General features: G+C 36.2%; 2 protein-coding genes across 2 annotated transcripts; both read right to left on the reverse strand.

The window, feature by feature from the left end:
• Positions 1-2,199: 2,199 nt before the first annotated feature.
• On the reverse strand, positions 2,200-5,480 carry LOC103447738 (beta-glucosidase 12-like; the record flags this gene model as incomplete). Its single annotated transcript, NM_001294054.1, is given in 13 exon segments — positions 2,200-2,422; positions 2,522-2,630; positions 2,801-2,903; positions 2,998-3,029; positions 3,123-3,340; positions 3,433-3,548; positions 3,714-3,969; positions 4,070-4,157; positions 4,305-4,382; positions 4,514-4,589; positions 4,727-4,785; positions 4,962-5,031; positions 5,301-5,480. Coding segments are annotated over 13 exon segments (1,608 nt in total), but the record flags the coding sequence as incomplete, so codon positions are not given.
• A 17,554-nt stretch (positions 5,481-23,034) lies between these two features.
• On the reverse strand, positions 23,035-23,787 carry LOC114825158 (probable histone H2B.1). Its single transcript, XM_070807390.1, has one exon. It carries the CDS (start codon positions 23,654-23,656, stop codon positions 23,210-23,212), a length of 447 nt encoding a protein of 148 aa, XP_070663491.1. The 5' UTR covers positions 23,657-23,787; the 3' UTR covers positions 23,035-23,209.
• Positions 23,788-24,506: the final 719 nt, after the last annotated feature.

The following is a 24,506-nucleotide window of genomic DNA, read 5'->3' on the forward strand; positions in this document are numbered from 1 at the left end:
AAGGAGAACATAATTGTGAAGAAAAGGGAGAGCAGAAGCGCATATTTATAGGAAGGATAGGGCCCTTGTACGACGAAGGCTTTGTCACGCAAAGACCTCACTAAATACTTTCAGATTCTGTTGATTCACATGCACTGAATGCTCTGACTGAAAACTGACTGTAACTTGCGTGACAAAGCCTTTGTCACGCAAGTGTTCCTCGGTTTCCTAAGCGTTGAATGTTCTGCCCAAGAAAATGAACAAGCTTTGCGCGATGAAGCCTTTGTCGCGCAAAGATAAAACAAGCTTTGAGCGATAAAGCCTTTGTTGCGCAAAGATATAACGGGAAAATCTTCGTCGCGCGTTAGGTTTCCCACCAAAAAAAAAAAATCTCGTTTTTCTTGTTGGCTTTGCGTGACGAACATGTTTTTTATCGGCGTGCAAAAGGTTTTGGACGATTAAGTGCTCTATCGCATAAAGTTCATTACCCTTGCACGACGAAGGTCTGTTCATCGTTGCGCAAGGTCTCATTGCGCGACGAAATTTGCTTTGTCACGCAAGTAGTTTTTTGTACTAGTGGATGCGGTTTTGACAAAATCCAAACAAGTATAGAATCATACTCGTGAAGTCTGATGATATTCGATAACAAAAAACTCTCAATCCGAAAATTGATTGCTTCTTTGAAGGAATGAGTTCTGAATCTCTGATAGACATGTAACCCCATGAAAATGTTGCAACTATGAACAAAGAATTCAACTTAAATGTGAGAACCAAAACCACATAGAAGACCAAGTACAAAATTTTCAAAAAATAAAAAGTGAAGCAATAGAGGCAATGAGTTGAATCACCATTCAAATATGATTTCAGTTGGGCATTTAATCAAACTTCTTATAGGCGAATACAAGCTTCGCAATTGAAAACCCACAAAATAAAAATTATGTAAGCACAAAGGATTATATGTACCATCGTATTTCATTTCTTGTGGAGGCGCACTTATTTTGGTCTGCCTTACTCTGGATAGTTTTAGAGTAAGCTGGAGGAATATGCAATTCAGACTGGCAGTGCTGCTCCAATGTGTTGATTGGGCTGGCTTGCGCCCCGCTGCTTAGCATGCTAGTTTTGGGATTGTTCTATTTTATGAAAAATTGGAAAAAGAAGAATATTGAAGCTCTGCATCGTATCTTTCCAAGTGTATATCGCATGTCACTGAGAAGCCTTTGAAATTTTTGTTTTTCCCTAGATGTGCAGTTCTGACAAAAATGCAGTTTTGCCTGTTTTTATTTGAAAAACTGGAAGGATTAATCGTGTAGAAAATTATGAAAGTTTGACATTATAATTTTCAGTGTCTTAGCTTTCGTGTCCAACTAGACTTGTATCGAAATTCATATGCAAAGTCGATTTTCTGTTAAAAATCATCCAAGAAAGAATGGTGTGATGTGTGTTATATTGTGAACCATTCTTGATGAATAGGCTATGGTGGGGCATTAAAGAGATAAGTTCTCCATGGACGTGTCTACGCGTAGACTGAGGCGAATATGACAGAATATGCGTGTGGTAGAGCATTATCTTTAGTTGTCATTGGTTAGAGTATTTATACAGGTCTTGAGAGTTCTTGTAGGTAAAGTAATCCTAATTAAATTGAGAGACTATCTTAGAGGAAATCTACGATAAGATATCCAATCTTCCTAGGATTACGTTGCCTATTTCCCAATATATCCTAATTTGACTTGAATTAGGGTTTTCAAACTTGGTTGGCAAGTAATATCTTCAGTGGGCTTAAGCCTACTCACTTGTATTTTTACTAAAGATTGATTCCAAAAACATTTTCACTAGAAACACTTTCAGCCATTTTAAACAGTTCCAAATGAACCCTTAGTATATTTTGGTTAAGGAATCACTAGCTAGTATAACGTGGCCTAAGGCCATTGATTATCTATGGCAACTTTTTGGTCAAAGGCCATTGAGGGTAAGTGTACAGTTTAATTGAATACTCAACATTCAAAAACATTTATTTTCATAAATAGTACATTACATTCATATGGAATTCAACTGCGGAAGCGGTACTAGCCATAATGGCAATACAAATATAGAGAGACACACACTAACAACATATACAACAAACTCATAATGAGTTGTTGCAACTTATTCCAAATCAGAAAGAGTGAAGTTGAAAAAACTAAAAACAAGCCCCACAACATTCATCATTTGAAGTTACACCTGATAGAGAAAATCAGTGTCTCCAACATTATTGGCCAAAATATTTGAACTTCCTTTGCGCTTCTTGAGGAAATTTTTGAACCAATAGGTCGAAAGTTTTGGGTACCTTTGGAGTCCATTGTCATAATCCACATAGTTAATACCAAATCGAACTGTGTAGCCTTCACTCCATTCAAAGTTGTCTAAAATTGACCATGCAAAGTATCCTTTCACATTACTACCCTTCCTGCACCACAGAATAAATAAATAATGACATGATATCACTGTAGTTGTTAAATAACTAAAATGCAATATAGTCCTAATTAGTATTTCAACAAGCACTTACTTGATTGCTGCTTGAAGGTAACAGAGGTGGCGATTGTAGTAGTCAGTCCTATTGGTATCATAGAGGGCATCATCGAGTGATAAGGTGGAATTATTGACCTCATCAACGCCTGCAATATAATTCATTACATATGTATTTAGTACTTTCTCTCAAAAAGAGAGATGTAGTTGGTTTTAAATTTAGATTTGGAATTCCTCAACTGTATTTTACATCAATATATACATATATATGTCAGAAATTAAAAAGTGAAATTAAGTGAGGCTTAAAAGTGTCAATTACCATTCTCAGTAATGTAAATGATTGGATCATGATACTTATTCTTCGTGTAGAGAACAAAATCGTGAATTCCTTTTGGATAAACATATAACCAATCTGAAGCAGCCTGTAATACCATTTGAAGATATTTGAGATTGTTAGGAATTGTATAAAATTAATCCTTCAAATATATATAACTTAACCGAAAATTTGATGTGTACCTGAGGACCAATAGGAATGCCCTCACGTTCAGCTGCCATAACATATATGAATGCGATCAATATTAGAATGTAATAATTCTAAGATATTAATTAATTAGTTGGTAAAAGGTTTCATTTGTACTCACTCAGTGTAGTAACATGTGGATCGTATAAGTAACTTGCAGGTTTAGAATAATTCTTAGGTACATCAGTTGCATATCTAGCAGAATAATAGTTCAATCCAACAAAATCAAAAGACCCAGTTAACATCTTGGATTCCTCTTCCGTGAATTTTGGCAATCGTTCTCTAACAAGGCATCGCATGTTGTACGGGTAGTCACCTCTTGTAATTGGATCCATAAACCTACAAAGATGTGACAATTCCAATAATCAACTTTACAAGTAAAAAATAAATAAATATAACCCAATTGATTTATAAATTAATAATACACTTGCCATCCAAACATAAAATCCAAAGCTCGATTTGCAGCATCTATATCTTCCTTTGCATCTGAAGCAGGCTCATACCAATGTGACACTAGTGTTATTCCTATCACCCCATTTTGATATGCCTACAAAGAAATTTCCAAAAATTATTTGATTTAGTGCCATACAAACTCCAAACTGTTTACCTCGCTATACTAAAGAGGTTTCCTCTTGTGGTGGAACCTAATACTAGTGACTCGTAGAGATTTTAGACAATAAAAAAAAGGAACTAACTAGTTAATTCATTATACCTGAAATTTATCCTTGTACACTTTTACAGCAGCTGCATGAGCAAGGAGTTGGTGGTGTGTTACCAAATAGGGTTCAGTAGCCGAATCTCCACCGAGGCAGGTTGGGTCTTGCCAAGCGGAGCATCGTCCCGGTGCGTGGATCCCGATTGTATATGCATGGTTACTGAAGGTATATGGCTCATTCAACGTGATCCAGTGCTTCACCCGATCACCAAAAAGTGAAAAACAAAGTTCTGCGTAGTCTTTAAAGTCATCGCTGTGTGTACAAATTTCAAAACATTTTTGTTAGATGCAGTACGTTTTATTTAATTAAGCAAATGATCATATTAAACTTGAGATAAAATTTGTTTACTTACACAATACTAGCGCTTAAGAAACCACCATATGCATCTTCTAACGCTTGGGGAACATCCCAGTGAAAGATTGTCACAAATGGTTGTATGCCTATATATATATATAACATTATCGGAATGAAAAAAATTAATAGTTTGATTCAATATTGTTTTATGAGTGCACCTTATTAAACTTTAATTATATATGAATGGATGGGATGATATGATATATATGAGATTAATTAGGTAGCTTTATCACCATTGCGAAGGAGTTCATTGATGAGATTGTCGTAATATTCAATTCCTTTCCTGTTGACACCCCCACTTAGCGTGCCATCTAATAATTAGAACATAATAATCAAGTGAGTTAATACCTTTCTATATATCGAAATCGAATTAAGTAAAACAGGTTAATCGATGAAGTAATTGGTCCCAAATCAAGTATATGGATGCGGATGTCAACATTACTTGGTAACAATCTGGGCCATGAGATAGAGAACCTATAAGCATCCAACTTCATATCCTTCATAATTGCTACATCTTTCTGTAATGACAAGAAAGGCATACATAATTATAAGAAAGAAGCTAAAAATTAATTAAGGATCTTATGTTCAATGTGCTGTTCAACTTCATAGTGGGAATTTAGGGTTTGGAGAATAATATTATTCCTTGATTGACAACCTTATAGAGGTGGTATTGATCAATGGCGACATCTCCATTGCTGCGATCAGTGATTTTTTCTGTGATTAACCATAGAAGTTTTTATTATTTAGAGCATGAAGATAGTAGGAATCATAGAATGAGAACTATTATATATGTCCATGTAATGCATGTATAGTCCATATGTATCGAAAAATATACAGACATATACTACATGCCCAAGGGTATTTGATGATAATATGTAGAAGACTATAACCTGGATGGTTGTGGGTGAAGGTGTCCCATATGCTTGGTCCTCTACCATCTTCGTTCCATGCACCTTCTACCTGAAATATGCATATGCAGATTCAAACTGAAGATGTCAATATTCATGCTTGGAATCAAACTGAAATGTGCATGTGTGTGTGTGTGTGTGTGTATGTGTGTATGTGTATGCTATTGTTTTTCTGACATTGAAATCAAATTAGACCTATGTGATTATATGAAACTCAAATTAATTAAGGGGTAATTAAATAGCTAAGCCCTAGCATGTGATTATATGAAACTCAAATTAATTAAGGGGTAATTAAATTGCTAAGCCCTAGCAGGGACTGGCCTGGTAAGCTGCTGAAGCTGCACCAAAGACGAACCCTGGTTTTAGAGCATCAAACTTGGTCCTGTCAAGTGAGTTACAGACAATGGGTCGATCTGGGTTAGCAGCTTTGGTGTTTGTCAATGCAAAGCCATTGAGTAGCAAGACACACAAGAGCAAAGAGCCTAACTCATGCATTGCCATAGTTAACTGGAGGGGTTTTGGTGATCGAGATAGCTAGGTTGGTTCTTCCCTGCATATTGCATGGGGTTTATATAGTGGGCTACGTACCACGTCTAAACCTGAGAATAATTGATAAGCATTTATTTACTAGAATTCGATGAACACGGGCAGGCTTTAAAAAAGTGAAGACCACTTAAAAGTCCAAAGCAAAATATACTTTTGTAACAATAATAATTAAATATGAATACTGTTGGGATAATACATATTTATACAAAAAAACTAAATATACTTTTGTAACAATAATAATTAAATATGAATACGTTTGCAATATTATATTTTTTTTTATAAGTAAATAATTTCTCAAGCATGTATATAACGTAAAACTTTGATGGATTGGTTTTGGGAAATATATTAAGGAATGGAATTAAGTAAAGAGAAATATTTAAAAAAAATTAAAAATTGAAAAGTGGAGAAACGCAGTTCAAGATACTGTAGGATATGATACTTTTTCATCTTTAAACTTTTTATCCAGTTGGGACCTCACTAGCAAGCAGTGGCGGTGGCGGTACGTGCATGCATGGAATGGACCAGAAAAGTTAGAATCCGACCTCACGGATTCTTTACGAAAATCTATAAATCATGTTGGTTCATACATTATGCAGTCATAAATCAATTTAAATATTTTTATTTAAAATTAAACACAAACAGTACTTGATAAAAACTGATCGCAAAATGTATGATGAACGGACATGACATAGATTTCCAGGATTCTCACCAAAAAAAATCCAAACAGGATCATGCTGGGAAAAGTTAAAAAGTATTTCAATGAATTTATAATTTGATAAAACCCTTCAACAATATTTTTGGAACGTGGCCATTGATTGTCTTCTTGCCAAATGTTTTCTACAATATTTAAACACCAATCAAACCTAGTTATCCAACTCGCAATCAACTATATGTATGCGCATGAATGCTTTCTTAATAAAATCACCTTCGAATAACTAATAGTTTTAACTTTTCAAGTTCAGTTTATAAGTTTTAGAATTGAATTACCAATAAGGTTTTCCAAATTTTAAACTGCAGGCTAAATATTAAATTATTTTTTCTATTTCAATTGATTGCTTCAGTCAACGGGCATAATTCGTGGTTACATTACACTTGACAACGGGCTATAGAATTTAATATTTTTATCACATCTAGATTATGAACAGACATAGTGCCCGTGATTGATTGCAATTTACCACCGTAGTAGATGAGCTTTTTTCTTCTAGTGTTCGAAGCTTAGATCTGTGTATGTTTTGATATATTTAACGTGTAACTTGTGTGTTGTAATTGGAATGATCTTCTCTTGATTGTTTTAGTATTTTATTCATAACGCTTATTTAGAAGAAGGATTTGTATAGAAACGGAGGTGTCTCAAAGCAATCATGCAATTGCATGTATAAAAGTTACAATGCATGATGGCTTGCTGGGTTTAGAAAATGGCAGTCACATTGGGGCCTCCGTTTCATATACGTTCCTCTTCTTATTTTTGGCGGGGCTATGCTATATATAGACTATTTCTGATTATGGTGCTGGTAGCATGTAAGTTGAGAATCACAGTAGCATAACAGAGTATGAAACTATGGGTATTGTTTAATTAACCAAAATTCAGAAGAAGGAAAAAAGATTGTTGAGATGACCACATAGTAAGCAATGCATCTTCATTGACTTGGTTCTGGTATATATTGAGTTACAAGTTGTGTTTATAATAAGTGACCCTATAAGACCTAAAGGTCGTACCCAGTGCACAAAGCTCCCGCTTTACGCAGGGTCTGAGAGAGGTGAATGTCGGCTAGCCTTACCCCCACTTTATGGAGAGGCTGCTCCCAAGTCTCGAACTCGAGACCTACCGCTCATGGGCGAAGGCACTTGCCATCGCACCAAGTGCGACCTTTAAGTGACCCTATAAGACCTAATATCCAAAAATATAAAACACCCAAATAATAAAATAAATCTAAAATACTAATATTTGTCAACAATCCCATCAAACTCATGGTGGTAAATGACATGAGTTTGACAACAAACAAATGCGAATGCATACTCCATTAGGTGGATATGGAAGCGGGCATATTCTATTTGGCGTTCTCCAACATATGGATTATTCAGGTAGGCATATTCATGCAGTTAGATGTTGGGAGTATAGAAATGAAACATATGAATCCCCACCCCCCCCCCCCCCCCCCAAAACCACAAAACGAACAAGATTCTCTTATAACAAGTACAACAACAAACGAATATAAAATCAAATTTATCACCACGTATACAACGTTAAAAACTCTAACAACCGTTACTAAAGTAGTCACCAATCCAAGCACTTGAGTAGTTGTTGTTATAGACAATTGCAACATACTCTATATACAAACCCAACAACTTCAACATTTCTCACGCCACCCTTATAGGCCCGATTAACAAGAAGTACTTTCTTATCAACAAAACTTTTTTTCTCTTTTTTTTTTCTTTCCTTTTTTCTTTTCCCTTATCTCTTTTTTTCTCTTGTGGGAACAAGTGGAATGGACTCGATGCGGGTACAAATGAGGTGCGGTACCATGCCTGGTGGGTGTGCTAATGCAAAATCGAATTCATGGGTTCATCAGATCACGACACAAGTGGTCAGATCGCGACACATGTGCGAGTTTGGTAAGGCAAAAATGACTGAAGTGGTTCGATGTGATCGCGTTTCGTAGTCTAGCAACAAGCAGTAATGGCAATTGGGTTCGTCGGGAACAGAAGAAGAATTTGCATCAGCAGTATCTAGGTAACGTGACATGGACAACGACGAATATTGTGCGGGTCGATACGAATGCAGCAGTGCAGCCCAAAGTTAGTGGGAACGGTGGGTGCAAGATTGCGATACCACCATATCAAAGCACAGTAGCGAGCGACTAAGAGTTCGTCGATCAGCGGATTGGGACAAATGCAGTAGCAACAGTACCCAAGAAAACCTAATACTTAAAATATCTAATGGAAAAATTTGTATATAGTCCTTAATTACTAATGTTCATTGGCTGAAACCTTATTAGTTTTTAGATTTTGATCGAAGTTCTTAACATTAATGTATTAATGAATTTACATGTAAGTTACATAGTTTTTTAAAATAAAAATTAGTAATTGATTTAGGATTTTAATACTCACACCCTTATTAACTCCTAATTAATTTTCATTTCAAAACATTTCCAAAATAAAAAAAATTAGAATAAGTTTGTACCCATTAATTTTTTTATAAAAAAAAACTTAATTCTTTAATCTTAAATCTACTCATTTGTATAATTTTTTAATTTTTTTAACCATGAATGTACCCATTCTTAAATATATCAATTTGTTATATGTGAAATGAATTATTTTTTAATATTGTACCCATTTTTTTAATGTAAAATCCATTCATTTTTTTTCCTAAACCATTTTCTAAACTTATATGGGTACATTCTATTTCATTTGATTTGATAATATATCCATGTCAAGTTTAATTGAAGAAATTTAATAATGTTATTAAGCCTAATATCATGTACCTTGTTTATATATACATACAATATACTGGATAGTATAATTTATCCTTTAATATTTCTAATCCCACAAATTATGGGTTTTATTTAAAATCTCATTAATATAAAGAACTACAAATTTCAATTTTTAATTTAAAAATATAATAACTTACATCGAAATACATTATTACATTAATGTCAATGACTTCAAACAAAAATTGAAAACCAACGAGGTTTCAGTCAATAAACATTAATAGTTAAGGACCGCATCCAAAGTATCCATTAGCTAAAACACTCAAACAATCAAATAAACCTAAAATGCTAATATTTTCCAACACTGTTTTCTCTAAACACCATCGAGACTTGAAGAACTTTAATATTAGGGAGTTTTAACGAAACACTCCCGGTACTGTTCATTTTAACGAAAAACCACATTTTTACTTTTACAAAGTCACTTCTGATATTATTCACTTACAACATCTTTTGAGGTATTTTTAATTTTTGCAAAATTGACATTAAGATTTCAATTTTCGCATATTGCATCATGATGTATTTAATTGTATTAAATTTACACCTTTTCTCTTGTTGAACATCCGATCCTTCATTAAATTAATGAGTTCTTTTTGTGAAAATTTGTCTTAAAGCATCTTCAATAGGGATGTCAGAAGAAAATTATCAAATGTAAATTTGAAAGTCTATGTGCCAATGTCAAATTTCTTCCAATTCATATCTTTATTTTTTTATTCAATTAATATTTGTAGGACCCATTCTTCAAAACAAATCAATCTAAACTACTTTTCATGATTTATGATTATGCATTACTAGGTAGATCTGTAAACGGGTCGGATTTATTGAATTTTGGTCGATTTTAATCCAAATCGTTAATTTAACGGGTCACCAAAAACTGAGCCCGTTTAGCTAACGGGTCACTTAAACTCAATCCGTTAATCTAATAAGTAACCCATTTGACCCGCTAACACCTAATAACAATTTCTTTTTATTTTGCATTCAAATACAAATTACACTTTAATCGAAATCACACATATTAATGAACAGTCTAACATTATATATATATACGGAAGTTTTATTGACACTCCAAAAATCTTATTCTACATTTCTTACAAGTGTATTTTTCTTTTCAAATATAGAAAGTTTGAAGTGTATAATGAAATTTTTTGAGTGCCGATAACAATTCTTTATATATATATATATATCAAATTAAAATTTTTTTTTTAAAAAAAAGCCAAAGAAAAGGATGAGGTGTATCATCATCATCATCGCCATCATCAACTTCAATCATCTATCCAGCAGTAGTTATCCTGGTCAGAAAATTTCCATACCCAACTCCCATTTTTCTATTATTTTCATGCTATCCGGCACTAGTTTCTGGCAATTGGGTTTTCTTCATTTCGTCTCCAAGCTGTCTGCTGTATGAATATGAATTTTCCCCTTAGATTCTCATATGTTTTGTTTTGAAGTGGTTGGAGCTTATTGCTTTTAGTGTTAAATTGCTCGAGGACTTCAGAAGATAAGGCGGCTTTCATCAAAAGAGTAGAGAGCGAGAAGGCGCCAGAAGAAGGGGACGAACCAGAGCGCGGGGCTGCGAGTGTGAGTCGGCAGGTTTATTTTTTTAGGGAATTTTAAACCGTTCAATTTTACGAAAATCATATTTTTTCATTATAAAATCAATTATGATACTATTTACTTTACTATTTAAAATTCAAAATTTTCAAGCTTTTTTTATTATTATTATTATTTTTACATTTAACAGATGTTATCGGGTGCTAACAAATCTTGCGGGTTGACCAAAACTAACTTATTATGTAACAGATAATTAACGGGTTCATCCGTTAACAACCCAGCATCCATCCAAATACTAATTTAAACGGGTGACTCAGCCAGGTGTAAAATGTCAGGTCTATTACTAGGACTCAACAACAAAACTTTTTTTAAAAATAAAAGAGATTATATTTTTTTATATGTCAAAATTGACAGCACACAATCTTTATGTTAATTCATATAGAATTGACAAATCAATTAAAACTTATATCTACTTTCAAATTTAATTACATAACACTTTACTTAGAATAGGCGTCTCTTTTGAAAATGCTCAAATTTAATAAATTATCATACAATTTATTTGACCAATACACAAATGAATACAATTTCAATATCTCAACGTGGTGTATGTGAGAATTAAAATTTCTTGATCTATTTTAAAAAATCAGCCCATATATGAGGTGTGAAAATGTAGTTTACTCAACATGATTAAAGATATGGAATGAGGATCTTCTCCGAATCTTCTTAGTGAGGATTCAAGATATTCTTCAATCGTGTCGGTTCATTATACATCATGCGGTCAGAAATTATTTTAAATATTTTTATTTAAAATTAAACATAAAAAGTACATGAAGAAAACTAATCGCACAATATACGATAAAGAACATTATGTGAGGATTCCCAATATCCTCATAAAGAGGAATGATCAGAAATTATTTTAAATATTTTTATTTAAAATTAAACATAAAAAGTACATGAAGAAAACTAATCGCACAATATACGATAAAGAACATTATGTGAGGATTCCCAATATCCTCATAAAGAGGATCCGGAAAGGATCCTCCTACAAAGATATGTACCAGCTGAAGGGCCTTTTCTCTCTTTTTGCTTTCTTAAAGCATCCAAACCCCACTGCAAGTGACGGATCTGGATTGTTTACCCTTCCCATCACATACCCTTTTCATCCTCTTTTATTTTTGTGATATTAAGTCACGTTAATATTTTATATTGATTTCTTTTATAGAAATAATAAAATAAAAAATAATATGAACATAAAATGTTGATATGATTTAACCGTAATCACATAAATAAAAAAGTATGTGAAGGGTATGAAATGGAAGATCCAGGTCCGCAAGTGACACCCATCCGAAAATGGAATTCTATCTGATTTCAAATTGTAGATCCTAGGGATAGGATCCCCTCACAAGACATAACCCAAACCCCATAGCGACAACGACAGCTTTGATGTGACTCCACATTTCATGACAGCAACTCATCAACTTTACCAAAAGAAAAAGACGGGAAAGAGTGGGAATCTGATTTTTCATTCCACACGTGGAGTAATAGAACTGACATGCACGTTGAAGAAAAAAGTGTCGTGGCTAGTGATTTAGTGCCGGGGTTTTGTATACCCGGTGATTCGAATGGGCGGTGCGAGGTTTAGAGTTTGCTGGACGAGGGAAGACTTTGATTGGGAACGGATTTTTCAATCTAAGGGCGTCGTGTCTTTGTGCACACTAGATTTGGCCAGATTTTTAATTAAGAAACTGAAAATGGTAGGATAAAATGGTCAATATAGATGGTTCCAAAGGGGTTAGTTTTTAAAATTTCTCTAATAAGTATTGTTTGGAGTGTACGAGAAATGACACAACATGAGGAGGAGATAGAATTTCCTTCCCAAACAAGAAGGCTAAAGAGAAGATTGCTAGCACTCCATAGAATTATTTACTTACTAAAACGAGAACACTAAGGCTATTAATTAGGCACACAAACTGACAACATATATTTGCAATAGTTGGGTCTAGATGTATTTTTTGGATAAACGATATTGTCTACACTAAAAAGATAGAGGAGTGGACTAAGAGCCTAAGCCTCATAATAGGCTAGTAATAGTATGGTTCAAATTCATTTTTGACGAGAATCAAACCTAATATCTCTCAAATTCGCCTTTAGAGAGTGCGGTAGTAATGTTGTTAATTTTGTTTGTCTAAATCTCCATTAATTAATGAAACATTCTTTGTCAACCAAAAGAGAATGAAAAAACTACTTAGTCTTCTATCACACAAACAAAATTATGGGCAATAATGTAATTACATAGGTCTAAATTTTACTATTTTTTTTATTGAAGTATCACCTACAGGTGATGTTAAAATACCTCCAATATTAAAAAAATTTAAAATTAAAAAAAAAACCTTCCACTCCTCCACGTTCTCTCTCTCTCCCTCTCTCCTTCTCATTTTCTAAAAAAAAATGTGTAGGCAAATGCTAGTTTTCTATTATTAAAAGAGCAAATGGTTTATTTCTTAAATATCCATTTTTTTTAATGAAATACGATAACTACTTTATTGAGGAATACATAATGAGATTACATATCCTGAGAGATCAGAACTAACTTTTAAAATTCTAATTAATTAGGTATATACCATCAGAGCATAAGTAATCTTTTTTTTTATCGGATGATAGTATTCACACTAATTAAGGGGTGAGGGAATAAGTTAAGCCTTACAATGAGTTTGTCATAATAATGTAATTCAACTTCGTATTTGACGAGAATCGAACCTAAAACCTCTCACTTACGAGTAGAGATAAATAGCACTAGACGTAGTACTATGTGACAGAGTAGAACTAACTTTAACTTTTGTTTGTACCATACTAAGGGCCTCCGTATTTAGATCTCGTATAAATACTCGGGGGATTCAAATGTAATTATGTAATAAATGAAGAGGCTAATATGTAATAAGTGAGGAGCCCTTATTTTATAAAATGACCCCTCACTCTCCTCATTAAGGGAGGCCAATTCTTAGGCATGACCCTCACCCTCTCAAAGCCTCACTCTCAGAAGCTCTTTCCCTCACAATCCTCTCAGAGAAATACAATATCAGTGTGGACGTAACCCAAACATTGGGGTGAACCACGATACATCTTGTGTTATTTGCTTTCTTGCAGATTCACGGTCGGATTTACGTTGTTCCAAGACCTCCGGTTTTGTGCATCAACATTTGGCGCCGTCTGTGGGAATCGACACGAAAAGTTATGTCGTTCTCTCTCAATTTTTCACCTCCACTGTGAATATGCAAAAACTCAGCAAGCCAAAAGCAGAAAAACGGAGAAGAAGAGTATCATAGATTCAGAAATGGACTCCATTAAGTCCTTCAAGGGCTACGGCAAAGTCGAGGTGCTCGAAGAGCAGTCGTTCAAAAAAAAACCAGAGAAAAACAACGAAACCAAAACCCTTGAGAAAACCAAAACGACATGTCGATGGCGGAGGTCACCTTCTTCCACCTCCACGACCCAGACGACGAGCCTCCCCATCTCACCTACCGCGCCCGCCGCGACTTCGACCTCGACCTTTACTTCTCTGATCCCAATTTCCTGTCCTCCGATCCATCCCTCCGTGCTCCCCGCATCATTATCATCCGCGAAGATGAATCCGACGACCCCAACGGCGACATCTTCTCCCAGTACCAATCCATCGTCCACGTCATCGACAACGACGCCGCCCTCAAGAGAGCCCAAGCCCATCAGAGAAGAGGTTGCATCGAGCAGCAGCAGCAGCGGCCGCTCTTAACCATCAAAGTCGAGCTCGAGCAGCTCATCATCTCCATTTCTGTTAGAAAACCTCGCTTCTTTCTTGGAGAATTATTCAGACGCTCTCTCACTGAGAAAACTCCACGCTTGCATTTTCACTCATGGCCTCGGAAACAATATATTTCTCTGCTGCAAGCTTTTGAATTGTTACGCAAGGTTTAATCTTTTATCAGATTCCAGATGGGTTTTCGACAAAATCGTCAACGGGAATCTATCTCTCTGGAATGCAATCCTTATTGGGTATTTCAGAGACGGTCAATTCGACGAACTTCTTCGGCGGTACGTATATTTGAGGCGGTGGAATATCTAGTTGGATAGCGGCACCATTACGTTTGATTTTGAAAAGTTGTATTGAGTTGGGGGATTTGGGATTTGGACGAAGGATTCATGGGGATGCTTTGAAGTCTGGGAGTAGTTTGAAGTCTGGGAGTAGTTCAAATGGATTTGTGGGTTCGTTGCTTATGGGGTTGTACTCTCGATGTGGGTTTGTTAAAGATGCAGCTGAAGTGTTGGATGAAATTACTGAGAGAGATATTGTTGTCTACACGTCGATTATTATTGGTTATGGTCAGAGTTACAAGAGGTTGGCAGCTTTTCGCCAACTAGCTACCTATTGAATCTTAATAAGTTGAAGCCCAAGCAACTTCTTCGTATTTAGTCTGACAACAGATTGGTTTTGGAGATTTACAAGAAGTTGGCATACTCGATCAGCCTCCAGTTCATTATCACCAACTCCTCATTCGAGTCCTCTCTCTGCAACCAAATCAAATTGTCGGTGGTAAGATCAGACTGCGATGAAAAATGCCCAATAGGAGACACACAGGTCGATTGAGAAAAAGAGAAAAGCTAAAGTAAAAAAGGAAAAGCATTTATGGGTTGTCTTCCATTTGGGGGATCCAGGTGAAAGAAGCTTTCCCATCCATTATTCTCACTTTCTTCGGATTCCCTTCTACTCATTCCTCTCGGCGCAGAGACAGACTGTAAAGATTAATTGGGTGCACATGCATGACAACAACGCACAGACAAAAAGCAAAAGCAGAAAGAAAGAAGCAGACATAATTGCAGTGGTGATGACATGCAGAAAAGGGAATTGTGGTCATGACCCATTAAGCAGAGGGTCGAATTTATTTTTTGAATGATGTAATTTATTTTTCTTATCTTTTGGAGATATTTGTATAAACCCCATCAGAGGGTAATAAAAAAAAACAGCAAGCCCAAAATAATAGGCTGGAATGTTATGTGGAGGACGAAGACCGATATGCCCAAAAGAGCCAGACCCTCTATTATCACAAACTTAACACTTCTAGTTGAACATCATTTCATTTTGAGGACCGCCTCATATCAAGTATCAGTTCAAGAAGAGATCTAGTTACTTCGGCCCACACATGGACTGAATTTCAAGTCTCCAGCCAAAAGACTCTCTTGACTGAAGACTTGGGGGTCTACTGTTTGTACCATACTTAGGGTCTCCGTATTTATATCTTGTATAAATACTCAGAATACTCAAATGTAATTATGTAATAAATGAAGGGGCAAATATGTAATAAGTGTGGAGCCCTTATTCTATAAAATGACCCTTCACTCTCCTCATTAAGGGAGACCAATTCTTAGTCCTGACCCTCACCCTCTCAAAGCCTCACTCTCAGAGGCTCTCTCCCTCACAATCATGTCAGATAAATACAATATCAGTGTGGACGTAGCCCAAACATTGGGGTGAACCATAATACATCTTGTGTTATTTACTTTCTTGCAGATTCACGGTCGGATTTACGTTGTTCCAAGACCTCCGGTTTTGTACATCAACAACTTTATAAAAATAAAATACATAATTTCTCTTTTCTTTTTTGAAACTCTTCTGACTTCATCTTCCACAAGCCACCAGAATGAAGAAAACCCCAGCAAAACTCTCCTCCCTCATTTTTAAATTCCTAGGATATCATTATCCCACATAAACTTGGGTTTGTTAATTGGTAAATATTGGATGGCTATTAATTTATTCTCGGATCGCCCTTGCATGTATAAAGTGGCCTGAAATGCTTTATATGTACGTTCCAATAACAAGATTATTGTCTTTGAACAAGGGAAATAGGATTGAAGTTTTGACAATTTATTAATAAAAAATTTATTTATTGATACAAAGCCCTCCATCTCAAATCTTCCAGATCAGTACGAAAATCATTTATTTCTATAATTTCGGTTGAGTTGAGGTTGGGGAAGATGAGAGGGGTTAAAATAAAATCTGGTTCTTTCACTTAGTGTGAAAAATTAAAAATTAAGAACTGCAATGCTGAACTGAGCAAATTCGAGGGAAACAACGATGGGGAGTTTTCTATTGATAATGTTTTTTTTTAACAAACGGTATTATCTACATTAAGGGAGTAGAGGAGTGGGTTAAGTCTCACAATGAAATAGCAATAATGTGATTCAAATTCATCTTTAGCGAAATTCAAACCTAAAATCTCTCACTTATAGCAACTGAAAATGAATATTACTAGACCATAGTACTAAGTTACTTCTATCGATAAAACTTAAACTTACACCTTTAATGTCACATCCCGGTCCGGGGCAGATCACTTTCCAAGTCCGCTTCACCACCGTAGCACGATATTGTCCGCTTTGGACCCTGACCACGCCCTCATGGTTTTTTTTTTTGGGAACTCACAAGCAACTTTCCAGTGGGTCACCCATCATGGGAGTGCTATGGCCAGCTTCTCGCTTAACTTCGGAGTTCCGACGAAACCCGAAGCCAGTGAGCTCCCAAAAAGCCTCGTGCTAGATTGGGATTGGGCGATGTGGGATGTTACAATCCACCCCATTTAGGGGCCCGACGTCCTTGTCGGCACACTTTCAGCCAGGAATTGGCTCTGATACCATTTGTCATATCCGGGCCTGGGCCAGATCACTTCTCGAGCCCGCTCCACCACCGTAGCACGATATTGTCCGTTTTGGACCCTGACCACGCCCTCACGGTTTTGTTTTGGGAACTCACGAGCAACTTCCCAGTGGGTCATCCATCATGGGAGTGATCTGGCCACCTTCTCGCTTAACTTCGAAGTTCCGACGGAACCCGAAACCAGTGGGCTCCCAAAAGGCCTCGTGCTAGGTAGGGATGGGAATATACATTTAAGGATCACTCCCCTGAGCGATGTGGGATGTTACATTTAAATTAGTTAAGGTTCATTTAATTCTTATTCTGTATATAATAACAGTTTTTTGGATAAAAGTAAATTAAATATTTAGTAATAATTAATTGGCTTTAAGACTTAATCTTGACCATTTATTAATGGATAATGCTAAAGAGACCAAAATTTTAAATCATATAATATGGATGTTGATGATTGGATTATTACTTAAGTGTTGATTAATGTGTTTATTTTTTATTAGTGGCACATTATTTGATTTGCAATTTTGATTTAAAATTTTGGTCTACCTAGCATCATCCTTTATTAATCTCAAGGTCAGAATGTCTAAATTCTCAAAAATTGTAGAATTCAAATTTCCATTGAAGTTGTACAAATTTTCTAGAATCAAAGTAAGAATGATATTGATTTCAAATAGGTCATTTTAATCTCGGTCTCTATTCCTCAATCGAAGGGGATATCAAAACTTGGATGAAAAAATCCTCAATAATTTCGGGTGGATCCTCGAACCATACTACTTCTTTACCAATTGGCAAGGCAAACTGAACTAATTTATGAGCTACGCCATTACATTTTCTAGGGACATACATGAACTATTTAAATTGATAAGACAGCCGCTACCTGCAACACGCTACCACAAATAATACAATGGCAAAACAATCCCTAGATTGGTCGTCAATGGTAGCAAGAGCATGAGTAGAGTCACTCTCGACCACTATCTGTTGCACACCTAAACGCTCTGCTAACCGGAGTCCTTCCCAATTTTCCATCAATTCGATGTGTGTTACGGACGCTATACCCTCTTTCCTCCAAGAACCGGTTACCACACAAAGTGTCCATACGAATCACGAATTACAACCCCCCCACACCGCCTAAGTTATTTGCAGATCGAGTGGCTCTGTCAACATTAATCTTAACCCAACCCTCCTTGGCACTTGCCATCTAACCAGCACGGGTTGTTTATTCACATTCGGCTTGGTGTTGAAATGTTGGAATTCCTGATACCACACTAGATAGAGATTTAGTAGAAAAATTAACTCATCGAGATTGGTAGTTTTTGGTATTGAATTTCTGTAGTGCATCACTATCGGATGTATTTGACTAATTAGTGAATGCAATGTCTTGAACTACTTAACAGTTTGTGTAACCAAGATAATATTAATCACACTACACCATTCCAGACACCCATAATTGCTCTGTTATGTTCATTTCGTCCCTGTCATTAGTGCTCTAGAGAATTAAGTCCTTAATAATTCTCATATGAACTGCCTCATTCCACCCTCAAGGTAGACTTCGAATTAAAAGTATCCTGCAATATCCCACTTGAATTTTTAAGAATTCCAGGTTATAGGAATCATTAAAACAAAGCTTAACATAACCCCACTAGTAAGCAACACTGTTATCCTCAAGGGTCACGGGTAAAAGAGTATAGCTCTGTAGTGCTACATAATTCGAGTTATCATAATTTACTTGTCATGTTTGAACCTAAATCTTTGAATCTTCAGCCAACTAAGTTGGGTTTCTATTATAATGATGGGCTTTTGACCCATTTCCTTCAATGACCAACTTACTATCTAACAATCCTTTAATAATTGATACCACTCGGTTGACTATCTCTTATGGTGTGTCTTCCATCTGATGAAATTATACTTCATTCGGAAATAGTTGTTTTGTGACGTTAAATCCTTCAAACAAATATTTTAAGAATTAAAAAAGTAATTTGCTAATACCCAAACACATTCCTCCACATTTAAGATATTTGCCAACAAGGTTCTCTAACATTTTAATACTGTAAAATACCTCAATCGACATCCTTACAAGACCAAAGTAACTCATTCAAAATTTAACCAAGGACAACACCACTTGCATTGTCACCACTTGAACGGATGAGTAACATGGACTGGAAAACTCACTAGTGGCTCCATTACATTACTAATCTTTCTAGCAAGTACTCATCATTCTCCTTGGAAAATATTTGCAAAAGTATTAAACACACTAATTGTGAAAGACCATTTTTTTTTATGGCAAGTTACATCTTTGGCTGTCATACTGTTGAATTCTTTTGAAACTCAAATACTCACGTGCTGTCGTCGTAGCTTTGACTGTTGCAACATATAAAAGAATTGGACCATACTAATTAAATTCCATTTTCAACACTTGCAACAAAAATTGTAGAATTTTATTTTACTTGTTTTTATTTCTAAGGGTATCAGTTGTGCTGGATTATTTCAAGCTGGACGAACTTTATAGACTAAGCTAGATTGGCTTAATTAGAATATACTAAGCTAGACTGGCTTAGAATGTATGTTAGATTGACTTCGTGAAGCGTTGGTGCATTGTCGGACTACGAAGTAGAATAATGAAAATAGTATGCACTACATTTTAATTGCTTTTCTATTAAAGATATTATCAAAAGTATTGTTGATGCACAAAATCAGTGAGGACTTTGGTACAACAGAAAATGTCAAGTTTGTGACCTTCACTAGATTGCTCCGGTCACTAGTGTTGATAAGTATGTAAATGATAGAGACAGGGAAGCAAACACAAGATGTACGTGCTTCACCCAGATTGGCTACGTCCACGGAGTAGAGGAGTTCTCATTAATTGTGAAGGGTTTACACAAGTACATAGGTTCAAGCTCTCCTTTAGTGAGTACTAGTAAATGATTTAGTACAAATGACATTAGGAAATATTGTGAGAGAATGATCTCTATTTATAGAAGAGAGTTTCTAGTTTTATTATGACATTGACACGTGTCGTGTTGTGATTGGCTTCTGATGTTGACATGTCGCGCTATGATTGGCTTCTGATGTCGACAAGTGTCGCGCTGTGATTGGCCTCTTGGTTGGAGGGAAACTCTTATGAGTCCTTGACGGTATAACGTTGATCGGTGCTCAGTAGTTTCGAGATTGGTCAAGTATGGTACAAACAAGTATTAGTACTGAATGAGAGTGATACTCAATCAAAAAGACAAACCGAATTTCTTGCCAACGAAAAGAATATATATGGTTCAAGAGTAGCATAATAATTGATAACGTAATATTCTGCAACATACTTACAATAGCTACAATATACGCTAGCTACAGTATTCTGCAACATACTTACAATAGCTAGCTACAATTATATCATTCAAAAGTTGATCCACATGATCCACTGAAGGTAAATTTACATTAACCAAAATACTTCACAGTGTTAAGGCTAAGTTGGAAGCCACGACTTAATGCCGTACGATCAACAAAACACAATTCATATCAAAAGACACCACATAATATACTCATCAGCTTGCTTTGTTGCTTAGAAGATTTTGAACGAAAACATTTTTGGGTTTGGCATCTAATGACTTGAGTACTTCCACATTTTGTGGTTTTTCTATAATAAGACTTGAGTACTTCCTCAGGTCCATATATATTCAAACTAAAAATTCCAAATTTAAAATAAAATAAAATAAAATAAAAAACCCATGATATATAGCAGAAGAGAATTTTTATTTGAATCGGTTTATCTTATCTTTACACTCAACTCAAAAACTTATTTAATAAAATTCTAAATGTGCCATGAAATAAATAGAAAGAATTTCAAAACATTAGAACTTGTATATGCTCCAGCCAACCCCATCGGGAAAACACGAAGGGAGGCTTTCACGCTCCCCAACAAGCCACGACATCCCTTTTTTCCAGCAAAGATAACTGAAGCTCCAACAATCCAATTAATCCTCTCCTTTTATCTTTTTGTGTTTCTCTGTGGGAACTTGGGTCCAATCAATCAGGAAAGAAAGGTGAGTGTGAATTAGTGTTGACGGAGAAGTGAGGAGTCATGTTCGATGCCCACGGATGGCACCAAAAGGAAATGATGGTTCATATTCTTCTCACGGTTATGATACGAGGGAGGAGGAGAAAAAGAAGGAAAAGTATGGAAGGAGTTGACAGTTGTTGATGACTTGGGGATAAATTTTGGTGGAAGTTTGATTTGGATTCGCTGGAAATAATGGTGAGGTGCAATGCTGTGGTGGGTTTAGGGTTATTGGGTGTAGACAGAAAAACACCCATTTTTATTTTCTTTTTCTTATTTATTAAGGGCAAATTTGAGAGTTTGTTGGACAAAATTGTTAAGTTGGGTGTAAAGATAAAACAAATGGGTTCAAATAAAATTTTCTATAGCAGAATCCCACTTGAAAAAGAAAAATCCAATTCAAAAAATAAAAAATAAAAAACGATCCCTTCAAGAAGAAGCATAAGCAAAGTAACCATCACAACAGAAGAAGAAGCCATCTGCAACATAAGAAGCAGAAAAAAAAAAATCCAGCTCATAACCAAACACTAAACATGGAGAGATTGGCCAATTGATCCGAGAAAACAGAGAAATCGGCCAATCGATCCAAGAAAACAACGAGAGAAATGAGACCTAAAGAAAGAAATTGGCTCGAGGCAGAGCACAGCAAATCGATCCACGTTACCAAGTTTTGACAAAGCTGACAAGATTTCTAGCAATGGTCTTACCAATCATTTGCTTTTCGGAGGGTCTCGGTAAGACGTTCTAGTGAGCCATTTAGTCGAAACGAGTCCTTTGTATTCCTATTAAAATAGCCCATGCAGATACAAACACAGGACTACACCAACCTTTAATCCAATCCAATGAAGCCTAACTATGGCAAACAAACGCACCATGTTGGCTGATAATTCTATAGTTTTGTACTGGGGTTGAAGGCTATATAGGCTTATGATTCTTAAATCGAACCGTACTGTGCCCACCCCTACCTATACGTATAAGTAAGCAACACACATCCCCTTCCATTTTCTTTACTAGTAATGTAGATTGATCCCAAGCCAAATTCATTCAACATTTAACCTAAACATTATTCATTCAGGTAAAATAGGTTGATGCATCTTTTAAACTGTCATCCAAACTTTGCAATGCAAACAGAAACAACGGACATTTTCGTGCGAACCCACGCTTCAGTCACCACACTGAAACTGCATTTCGAACACGCACCCAAAACAGATTCAGCAAAAATTCTAGGATACTACCAGTCGTTAGATCATAATTGCAATGATGGAGAAATCAAGGGGCATTGAGGACCCAATGCATGACTGGGGTTTTTTGTACCCTCAACCTGTAGACTCTCGACAAATAAATGAACAAAAACTGCTTGTAGCATAATCCCCTACCAAGATATCCCAACAGTAGTTCAAATGAAGTTAAATAGTAATGGCAATTGAAGAGAAAGATAGAGATGAAATGGTGTTCATGCTCATAGCAATGCGGTTTTGACAAAAGCCAAACAAGTAGAGAATCATACATATGGATTTGATGATATTCGATAACAAAAACTTGATTGCTTCTTCAAAAGAATTGAGTTCTGAATCTCCGACAGCAATGCAACACCATGAAAATTTTGCAACTACAATTCAACTTTAATGTGAGGAATCAAATAGAAAACCAAGTAAAAAACTTTCAAAAAATAAAAAGTGAAGCAATAGAGGCAACGAGTAAGAACCCCCAATCAGTTCTGTTGGGCATTTCATCAAACACCTTACAAAGCATTAAGGATTATATGAACCATCATATTTCATTTCCTACCAAGATAAAGATCGAGTTCCAAATCAACACAAAGTCACAAAAAATAGAAAGAAAAATGCACATTTACTAATTAAAACCCTAACCCTAGACCCAAAGGGCTCGATTTCAAATACCGGACATTGAAATCCACAAACCCTAAGCCCTTTCAAGAGCTGGTGAACTTAGTCACGGCTTTTGTCCCTTCCGAAACGGCGTGCTTGGCGAGCTCGCCGGGCAGCACGAGCCTCACGGCGGTCTGGATCTCCCGGGAAGTGATGGTGGGCTTCTTGTTGTACCTGGCTAGCCTGGACGACTCCTGGGCGAGCTTCTCGAAGATGTCGTTGATGAAGCTGTTCATGATTCCCATGGCCTTGCTGGAGATTCCGATGTCAGGGTGGACCTGCTTCAGGACCTTGAAGATGTAGATCTTGTAGGTCTCCACGCTCTTCTTCGATCTCTTCTTCTTCTTGTCGCCGGCGGCGGCTCCGGCTTCCTTGGGGAGCTTCTTCCCGGCCTTGGGCTTCTTCTCGGCGGGGGCTTTCTCCGCCACGGCAGACTTCTTCTCCTCTGCTGGCTTCTTCTCCGCAGGCTTCTTCTCGGCTTTGGGCGCCATTGATAGAGTTGGGACTTGGGAGAGAAAAGTTTGGGGATTTTTCGATTTGGATTGAGACCGAGAGTTGGATATTTTTGTGATGACTGAAGTGTGAGGAGATTGTGTTTTTATATATGGTGAGCGGTTGGATTTTATTGGCTACTGGGATTTCACGAGGATCACTGTCTTGGGGTGTGGTTTAAGCCGTGGATTGGGTTTGGTAATCTTCGAAAATTGACGGTTGTGATGTGTTAAGCTGATTCAAGCGAATTGGTGCCGGATCGGTGAGTTTAAGTGGAATTGGACGGTGGATACTTATTGCATGGAATTGGTAATGGATGGTTGAGATGATGGGTGATCGATGACATCATCTGGGTGTAGTTTTTTAGGGGAATGGATCCGGCTAGGAATCTTAGGGATCTCATGATCATGACCGTTCATCGTACATCGTACGATCAGAAATTATTTCAAAATTTAAAATTTAAAATTAAATATAAATAGTACCTAACGAAAACTGATTGCACGATGTACGATGAACAGTCATGATCGTGGGATCCCTAGGATCCCCAAGAAAATGATCCGACGAGGATCCTTTCCAGTTTTTTAATTTCCTTTTAGGGTGAACTGCAATTTAGTTCTTGAATTATTACTTGAGTGAAAATTAGGCCCATAAACTTTTTTTTTTGGAAAAATAAGTCCTTGAATTATTAAAATATGTCAATTGCATCCCTAATATTATGTTCGAAGAAACAATATTCAATTTTCCGTCAATTGAAGTCACGTTACTTGCATCTTTGATGAATTGTCTTTTAGTTAGGAGATTAATTTACATAAAATAAGTTCACTGCCATTATGCCATCATTGTCCAATA

This window comes from Malus domestica, chromosome 11 (genome assembly GCF_042453785.1).
Source record: "Malus domestica chromosome 11, GDT2T_hap1".
Taxonomy (NCBI): domain Eukaryota; kingdom Viridiplantae; phylum Streptophyta; class Magnoliopsida; order Rosales; family Rosaceae; genus Malus; species Malus domestica.